Source organism: Sceloporus undulatus, chromosome 3 (assembly GCF_019175285.1).
Source record: "Sceloporus undulatus isolate JIND9_A2432 ecotype Alabama chromosome 3, SceUnd_v1.1, whole genome shotgun sequence".
Taxonomy (NCBI): Eukaryota; Metazoa; Chordata; class Lepidosauria; order Squamata; family Phrynosomatidae; genus Sceloporus; species Sceloporus undulatus.
Window position 1 is genome coordinate 274,707,061 of NC_056524.1, and position 9,641 is coordinate 274,716,701.

Sequence of the window (9,641 nt, forward strand, 5' to 3'; positions counted from 1 at the left end):
AGGGCAGCTCCTCCGAGAGGCTCTGCTAAAATATTTAACATCCACAAGCTGCTCAGCTGCCTGAATGTCTATTTCTGTCTGTCAAGCAAAACTAGGTCATTTAGTGCTTGCCATCTCCATCAGGCAACTGCAGAGATTTAGGCTTCGTGGCTGAAAACCTGGGATGCAGCTGCGCAGTCCCTGCAGGAGAAGCCTTTTTGCCTGATGCAGAGGCACACAGACAGAGAGAGAGAGAGATGGCAACCTCTCCCCAGGATGCAGCGCAGCAGAAGTCATAGCAGGGCCCTTGTATTGTTTTCCAGGCTGCACACAAGAAAGGGCTTCTTATTCTTTCAGTCTGTTTGGGCAATGGATCTGAATCCTTGGTCAGAGAAAAGCAACCTCTTCTCTAGGTTACACACAAGAAAATGCTTTTTAATGTTTCAGTCTATTTGGTCAATGGATCTGAATGGACAGGGTGAAAGTAACCTGTTTTCCAGCTTACACACAAGAAAATATGTTTTTAAATCTCTATTTGGTCAATGGGTCTCCATCCTTGACCAGTGGGAAAGTTACCTTGGGAGGCTTGGCACTGAGATCAGGGGCCTTCTAGATCAGACTTGATTTGATTTGATGTTTGGACTCCAAGGAAGATACCCAGAATTGGCTGCTTCCATTTCAATATATGTATGTATTTATTCATTGAGTTTTGTTCACCAGTACAGTGAAAAATGGCATTAAAATTTACAATGGGTCATTCTTAGAATGTCATGACAATAACTTCTTCTTCTATTTTTTGCTTGTCTTCATAAAATGTCATTGTATATCATTGAAAAGATAATGGTTTTATCTCATGCACAACAGACAAGAATAAGCCTCTTTTAAAAAAAATAAATTAAATTATAAGTACAAAATTAAAAACAACTCTGAACATGGCCTCCTAAGAAAGAGGCATCAAATAACCAGCAAGTTATCTGAACACATTCATCAACAGTGCAATAGGTTTCTTCTTCTTCTAAGTTCGGCATGTACCTACGAAGTCCATCGACAAAGCCATAGATCACAGTAGTAGAAGACTTTTCCAAATACATGTCTTGTTAACGATGATAGTGTGCAAAACCTGAAACACATTCAAGAAGTCCTGTCCAATACTGATATATAATGGAGAGAGCCAACCGTTTCCAACGCATCTGCCTTCCAGCGGGAACTCTGTCTTAGAAAAACCGTTCTCCGTCTTTCTTTCATGGGAGGAAAAAAATACAACCCTCTTTTGATGCAACGCTTTTGCTTTTTGCTTTTTTTTACATTAGACATTAGCAGATTGTTGTTAACAAATATTCAGATATAAAAATACAAATATGAGGAGTTTCTGTTAAAAAGAAGCGTGCCATAGTGGGATGACTAGTGGCACCAAGACGTGGCACCAAGACCAGGAAGCTCATGCAAAAAAGATGGAGCGAAAATGTCTCTCGACAGCAAAACCAATCACTGCCTTTTTAATGTTATATAGTCCGTCCGCGGTCCGAACCTCTCCGTCTTCCTTCCACTGCTGGCTTTGGGTTGGCTTCCAAAACTGCTGGTATTTTGCAAACTGGTTGGGTTTTTAATGGGTGGGCCGAGGGGTCAGGCGCCGGCGGGTCTTGATGGACCGGCTCTCCCTTGGAAAATACGTAAGCAAGGACTGCAAACACAAGGTATAGTTGTACATCTAGAGAAGCAGCGCGTGGTTGTCTTGCGTCTGGGCCAGTTGTCAGAGCTACACAGCCACCCCCTCGGCTTACATTTCTTTACAAAAAGGAAAGGTGAAAGGTGTAAAGTGCATTGCTAAAGGAGACCCCTCTCCCTCCCTCCCTCTTAAACATAAGGACCAGTGAATGAAATGGCGAGGGCCAGGCGATGATGCCATGGCTCAGAGCTCTTCGGAGGAGAGGGACAGCACCTTGGTACCGTGGCATGGGGTCTGGGGGGGGGGGGCCAGGGGGGGGTCAAGGGCCAAGGAGGGCGGGGGAAGGGGTGTGTGTGTGTGTGTGTGTGCACCTGATCCTGGCCAAAAAGGGGGGCCTGCTGGAAGGTAGCCCTGCAGCCAAGGCTTCTGGGTGGTGCTGAAACGGACAGCTCCTCCGAAAAAGCTGCCAAGGAGTCAGGGCCGAGTTGGGTGTCAAAGTCTTTGGGTGCCCCCAGCCCCCATTTGCTGGGTGAGATGGTGCCCCCTATCAGTGGTCCCTCGATGGGTCTTTTGGGGGTCTTCGGTTAGGGGTGGATGGAGGGGGTCCTTGCCAGCAGCCTCCTCTCCTGCCATCCTCCTCTCCTGCCATCTGTCCATCGACTCGCTTGCCTTCTTCCTCTTCCTCCTCATCTTCCTCTTGGTCCGCAATCCCAACAAACATGCGCAGCCAAAAGTGCTAAAAATTATTAGGAGTATTGATTTTGTTATTCAGGGACATTTGCAGCCTGCAGCTGGGTCTCTGCTGGCGCTTCTTCTTCCTCCTCCTCCTCCTCTCCTCCTTCTCTTCCTCCTCTTCCTCCTCCTCTTGGGGGACTTATACCCCCGAGGGAGACTTCTCCGTCATCCCCTTCAGGACCTCATCTATTCGGTCGTCCTCGATCACCACTGCAAGGAGAAGAAGAAGAAGGAGAAGGCCATCAGAAGGCCTGGGACAGATCTGAGTCCCCTTTAGCCTCCATTTTAGGGCTGTCATGGGGACCTTTTTGCAGCCAGGCTGAGATGTAAGTTGCTCTTGGATGCTTATCCCTCCTTCATTTTAGGACTCTTATGGGGGTGAGCTATGGGACCCCCCCACCAATTTGCATTCAGGCTGAGATGGGAGGTGCCAAACCTGAGCCCCTTTACCCTCCCTTTGGATGCCTCCTCTCCACATCTTAGGGCTGCTATGGTGGCGCAGGGGTTCAATGCCATAAAGCTGTGAGTTCAATCCTAGCCAGAGTCTTTGGGGTGGACTCAGCCCTGCATCCTTCCTAGGTCACTAAAAGGAGTCCCTGGCTTGTTGGGGGCAATTGGCTTACCCTTTGGAAACCGTTTAGGGAGGGCTTAAGTACACTGAGAAGCGGTATAGAAATGGACTTGCTATTGCTATTGCTATTGAAGTTGGGATGGGGGCAGCCAAAATTGAGCCCTCTTATCTTCCTGGGAAGGCTGAGAGAGTGTGCCCTTGCCCCTGCCCTCTGTCTCCTTTGCCCTGGCCTTCTTCCTCTGCTCAACATCTGGCATCTGGAGGCAAAAGGATGGAGGAAAAGGGCCTCCTCCTCCTTTACTGCCTCCCTTTCCAGCTGCTTCTTCTGCACTTTGACAGAGAAATCAGGATCAGAACCAAATCAGAAGAGGCCAGGAACCCTGGAGGAGGGGGACCTGGGACCCCATGACCCCCAAATAGAGGACAGCCGAGGGGAAAAGGAGGACCCTCCTAGACATTAAGAACCCTTAGTCATGCTTAACTGGGAAGCATTTTGACCTTTCCACTGGAGCAGAGGGGTTGAAATGGAGGACATGGTCCGGAAACAGGCTGATCCTCCAAGGAGGACCAGGCACCGTCCAGGGAAGAATGTAGGACACCCCCAAATAAAGGCACGCATCCAAATCTAAATGCATGCTTCTCTTCTAGTCAGGCTCAAAAGGGAAGACATTTTGAGGTTAGTTTTCCTGGACCAGAGGGGTTGAAATGGAGGACTTGCCCTGGAAACAGGCCGGCCAGAGGGCCTCACCGTAAAGGAGGACCAGGCACCCCAAATGGAGGACATGGCAGAAAAATGTCAGGCATTCCCAAATCAAAGCTAGAAACACCCCTAGAAATACAAAGGCATGCTTATGAGCGATGCTCCGGATGGAGGACATTGTGGAATTCCTCCCGGACAAGAAGGTTGGGATGGAGGACACGCCCTGGAAACAGGTTGGCCAGAACCAAGTCGAAGCTTAGAAAAACACTCCCAGAAATACTAAAGCCTGCTTCGATGGAGGAGATGGTGACATTCCTCCTGGGCAGAGGGGATGAAATGGAGGACCTGCCCTGGAAAAGGAGGACGTGCCTGGTCGGGGGGGGGGCACAAAGGGCCCTCCAGAAAATGGGTTTCCCCCAAAGGGTTGTGGCGGAGAGGGAAGCAGCCAAAGGGGCCCGATCCACCACCTTCATCTTTCCCCCCCCAAAACCCCTCCTGCCTCCAGACCCTCCGCCTGGAAAGCCTGGTTTTTCATTTTGCCCTTCAAAGCAATGATGATGATGATGATGATGATGATGATGATGATGATGATGATGATAATTATTAAGATTTCAGCATCCCCCCAACCTCGAACCACATGAAATAGTGACACCCGATCGAAGGAAGGAAGGAAGATAATTAAATTAAATCAATAATAATACTAATAATACTACTAATAATATACTATAATGTCAGCTCACCCGCCACCCTCGCCCCCTCACCTGAGGGAGAGAAAGACGGGAGGTCCATACATTTAATGGATGAATGATGTGTAAAATGGAGATTTCTAATTTCATCAGCCCCCCCCCCCAGCATGAAATAGTGATATCCGATTGAGGGAAAGGAGGGATATAATTATAGTAAATCAATAATAATAATGATGATGTGTAATTTCAGCATCCCCCCCCCCCAACTTCGCATCAGCCGCTTGAAACAGGGACAGCTGGTCAAGGGAAAGGAGGGATATAACTAAATTAAATCAATACATTAAATCAATAATAATAATAATAATAATAATAATAATAATAATAATAATAATAATAATAATAATTTTAGCGGACCCCAACCTTGAATCAGACACATGAAACAGGGACAGCCGATCAAGGGAAAGGAGGGATATAAACAACAACAACAACAATAATAATGCTAATACATATAGTTTCTGTGCCCAGCCCGAATCACTCATAGGAACGAGTGTCGCCCGAGGGAGAGAGAGGCGGGACATCACTCCATTTGATGGATGATGATGATGATGATGATGATGATGATGATGATGATGCTTTATAATGGAGATGTATAATTCCATCCCCCCTCCCTGCCCCTAGAATCAGCCCCATGAAACAGTGACCTGCCATTGAGGGAAAGGAGGGACAGAATGGCATGACATCAGTAAGAATAGTAAGAAGAAGAAGAAGTGTACAATCTCAGAGCCCCCCAGCCTCGGATCAGCCTCATGGAAGAGGGGCCCCGAGGGAGGGAGAGGAGGATGAGGATGGAGGGCGCTTCATTGCTGGGGGGGCATTCCCTTTCCCGAGGGTTTTGATTTTGAAAGAATGACTGTCTAAGGATGGGTCTGAAATGCGGGAGGAGGAGTGGGTCTCTGCCCTTTGGGAAGGAGATGCTACTCCGGGGGAGAGATGATGATGATGATGATGATCATCATCATCATCATCGCCGCCGCCGCCGCCGCTGCTTCCCGCCTGGATCCACGGGGACAGACGGGGAAATAATAATAATAATAATAATAATAGTACTAAGGATGATTATTGCTATTCCCCGCCAAGATCCGTGGGGGGGGGGGCAGGGAAGAAATAATAATGACGATAACTATTACTAGGAGGGTTGTTATTATGATTATCCCCGTCCCTCTCCTTCCTTCTGCTGTTCTTGGTCTGATCCTCCCTGCTCTTCCCGCCAAGAAGATCCACGGAAGCCCTTCTTCTCTGCTTTCTTGCTTTCTGGCTGGGCTTCTTTCTTGGAGGCTGTCTCCGCTGGAAAGGGCGATCGGCGGAGGGGGCCAGGGCTCCCCCTTGGACCCCCGATAAGGGCCCCCAAGAACCACGGCGATGAGGAGGGGGTGAGGATGAGGAAGGTGTCGATGCCCCCTCCCTCCCTCCCTCTCTCTCTGGGGGGTCTGCCCCTCTGCCCCCCTCCCTCCCTCCCCTCCGCCGCTGCTGCTGCCCCCGAAGCGCCCGGCCGGGAGGGCTCCAGGGGGGCTTCTCCTGACCTCTCTTGGCGCGTCCGATCTGTCCGAGTTTGGGGGGCCTCTTGGCCTGGGCGGCCCAGGCGCTGGTGTCCTGCAGGCGGCAGCTGAAGGGCAGCTCGCCCACCTCGCCCTCCGGAGCATAGTGGGCCACCTTGTCCTCGTTGTAGGGCAGGATCTCCGACATGATGATGATGATGATGGTGCTCGGCCCGAGCAGCGAGCCTGGCTGCCTGGCTGCCTGCCTTCCTTCGCCCGGCCAGGCAGGGATGCTCGGGGCGGCAGCGGCAGCGGTCCTCCTGGTCTGGGCGAAGGAGGAGGAGGAGGAGGCGAAGCGGAGCCCGAGGAGAGGAGAGGAGAGGAGAGGGCCGCCCGTCCTTGGCTGGCTCTGCGCGGGACTCGGCTCCGGAAGAGAGAGAGAGAGAGAGAGAGAGAGAGAGAGAGAGAGACCCGGCGGAAGGAAGGAAAGAAGGAAGGAAGGAAGGAAGGAAAGAAGGAAGGAAGGAAGGAAGGATGAAGTCATGCCTCATCCGGCCCTCCCCCTCCCCTCCCCCCGAGGAGCCTCTGCCAGGACCCTCCCCCCAAAAGAGGAGGCGGCCCAAGGGACCCCGCTGCCCCTCCCTCTCTTTCTTTCCGGGGGGAAGGGGGAAGGAGGAGGAGAACAAGGACCAGGAGGGAGGGAGGGAGGGGAGGGAGGAGGAGGCCGAGGGCCAGGAGGGGAAGGCCAGGGAGACCCCCCCCCAAGAGCGCCCAGCCCTCCGGAAGGGAAGCCAGAAGGGAGGCCGAGGGGCAGCCGGCGGGAGGAAGCAGGGCCCAGGAGCCCCTCTCGCCCCTCCAGAGCCCCGAGGCCCGAAGGAGGACGCCCTCCTCCAGCCCCAGACAAGCCGGAGGCCGGGGGAGCCGAGGGCCATCATGACCCTTGGAAGGGCCCCTCGGGGAGAAGGCAGGGCCAGGGAGGGCGAGGGGCGAGGGACCCTGCTGCCAGTCCCTCCGTCGGAAGGGGGCTCGCTCCTGGCGGGCCTCCCTCTCTGCTGCCAGGCCTTACACTTGTTCCGTGGCAAGCTCTTCCAGTCTCCTGGAAGCGGCTTGGAACTGGGCCTTCAGCCTCTCTCTCTCTCTCTCCCTTTGGAGAAAGCCCCCTTCTCTCTTAGGATCCCTGGCCACAGGATCAGCCCCAGCATTTCCCCAAGTGAGTCTGCAGAGAGAGGGCTGGCAGCAGCTTCCAGGCTCCCAGGAAGAAGGCAGTTGGCAGCAGACTTGAGGCTACTGCCTCAGATGGATCTAGATCGGCTAAAGCCTGGGCTGTGTGTCTGAGGAGGAGGGGGATCCAGTGGTTTTGGCTTTTTAAAACCAAGACTGTCCAAAGCCAGAGGACTTGGGAAGGCCGGCTTTCCTCTTTGGCTTCTCCCAGACAAAGTAGACCTATTGGATCAAGGGGATTTGCAACCATCAGTCAGTGGCTGAGTTTACGGCCATTGCTTACAAGAGGAGAAAATGGGGTTGGATGAACAAGCCCCAAAACAGCCACGGAATTGACACAACCTGCATAAAAGCCCCAGTCCCCCTGGCCACCCGCTCCTTCCTTCCTCCTCCTCCTCCTTTGGCAAAGCCCTGCCATTCCTGGCCTTGGTGTGATTCATTCTATAGTCGACACCCAAATGATGCTTTCCCTTGATTTCTAGCCTACTAAAGTCCAGTTCTTTGATCACTCCGGCTGCAAAAGCTGGGCCCCAATCTAGTTTCCAGTATCTATTCCTTGGTTCCAGACTTGCTTATATTCCCCCCAAGAATTTTTTTAGACAGAGCATGCCTCTCAAAGGAGTTGCTTTTATTGCTACCCGCTTTCTTCATTGTCCAGCTCTAAGAACCATACACAGAATTAGAAAATAGTATAACGCTAGACCTTCACATTTTGGGTTCTGGCTGCGTTCCTTCATAGCTGCCCCTCTGGATCCCAGTCTCCTTCTGGTTTCGTGACTCCAGTCTCTGCTCCAATGGATGACTGAACCCAAGTCTGGACAACCTGGGACTCTTTCAAACTCTTCATCACCTGCTTTATAACTCTTGAGATTGTTTGTGGCCTTTTCCCTGGATAGTGGGTGCTTTTCTTAATGTCCAGCTGCAAAGCTGCCTCTGCCCTCTCTGCCTCAAGCGTCAATCATCTTTCCATCGCTCAGATATGAGAGTTCTTCTTTCCTCCAGTTTTTCCACCTCCCTCTTTTGCTTCCAGTCCGACTTTTTAAATGATGTTTCCAGCATACAAAAGCGTGTCCATATCCCCCTTGAATTGTGGTGCCCAGAACTGGACACGGCCGACATCTGCTCCATTTGCCCCCAGGGAAGCCATCAGCAAAGGCAGGAGCTGGATGTCACCCAGGTTCAGAAGGATAGAACCATTTCAAGATCTCATCCGCCTCTCCCAAAATTGTCCCTTAGTAGAGGGCTTGGGATCTGTGCCTATGCTGGCTACCATGAACCCTGTGGAGCCTAGATACATGGGCAACACACAGCAATGTCACAGCTAACAAGGCCAGTGCAGTTCTAGGCTGCATCAATGGAAGTATAGTGTCAAGATCAAGGGATGTCTAAGTCCCAGTCTACTCTGCTTTGGTCAGGCTCCACCTGAAATAATATTGTGTCCAGTTCTGGACAAAACAATTCAAAAAGGACATTAAGAACCTGGAGCCATGTGTCCAAAGGAGGGAGACTGAAATGGTGAAGGGCCAGGAAACCATGAAGCCCTATGAGGAGAGACTAAGGGAGCTGGGGAGGTTTAGCCTGGAGAAGAGAAGGTCAAGAGGTGATGTGATGATAGCCCTGTTTAAGTATCTGAAGGGGTGTCAGCTTGTTTTCTGCTGCTGCAGAGAACAGGACCTGGAACAATGGATTCAAACTACAGGAAAAGAAATTTCCATCCTGACAACAGTGAAACACACTCCTTCCTTGAACATTTTGGTGGAGTCTTCTTCTTTGGAGGTCTTTAAACATAGGCTGGAGGGCCATCTGTCACAAGGGATGCTTGGATTGTGAGTTCCTGCATAGCAGAAGAAGGGGGTTGGAATGGATCAGGGCCCTTCTTGGGTTCTCTTCCAACTCAAGGATTCTATGATTCCAGTTTCTGCCTCTGTTGTGAAAGCTCAGCAGTGAATGGGAAGAAAGTGATGGGAAGGGAATCCACCCATTTGAGCTGTAGGGCTGCAAAAGTGTTCAGTGAACACCAAGGACCACCAAAAAGACCAATGAGTGGGCTTGAGAGCAAATTACTCTATGTACTCTCAACGGACGCCCAAATGACTAAACTAAGGTGGTTGTAGTTTGGACATACCATGAGATGATGTGATTCGCTGGAAAAGGTGATAAGATGATTTGGTAAAGTGGAAGGCAGTAGGATAAGAGGAAGACTGCCTTACAGGTGCCTTGACTCAGGTATAAAACACACTGCAGAAATAATCCAGTTTGAGACTGCTTCAACTGCCCTGACTCAGTGCTAAGGAATCCTGGGAATTGTAGATTATTGTGGCACCAGAGCTCTCTGATAAAGAAGCCTAAATTTCTCACAATACTACAGTTCCCAGAATTCCCTAGCATTGAGCTGGGGCAGTTAAAGCGGTCTCAAACTGGATTACAGTTGGTCCTCCACATTTGTGGCTTTTGCCGGTTTGAGTATTTGCGGCGTTGGTTAAGACGTTCTCTCTAGGAATCTCTCAGTCCTTCTGTGCAATTCTGCCAGAAGGTGACCATAGAGTTG

General features: G+C 50.9%; 1 protein-coding gene across 1 annotated transcript; it reads right to left on the reverse strand.

Moving 5' to 3' along the window:
- Positions 1-642: 642 nt before the first annotated feature.
- CAMK2N2 (calcium/calmodulin dependent protein kinase II inhibitor 2) lies at positions 643-6,341 on the reverse strand. The gene is made up of 2 exons (XM_042455996.1): positions 5,918-6,341; positions 643-2,590 (listed from the first exon to the last, which is right to left on the reverse strand). The coding sequence occupies exons 1-2, from the start codon at positions 6,078-6,080 to the stop codon at positions 2,520-2,522; spliced, it is 234 nt and encodes a 77-aa protein (XP_042311930.1). The 5' UTR covers positions 6,081-6,341; the 3' UTR covers positions 643-2,519.
- Positions 6,342-9,641: the final 3,300 nt, after the last annotated feature.

Coding starts and splice junctions, on each gene's coding strand:
- CAMK2N2 (XM_042455996.1), bottom strand. CDS start 6,080: ATGTCGGAGATCCTGCCCTACAACGAGGACAAGGTGGCCCACTATGCT. Junction 2,591..5,917: donor GATCGGACGCGCCAAGAGAG/GTCAGGAGAAGC, acceptor TTCTCCTTGCAG/TGGTGATCGAGGACGACCGA.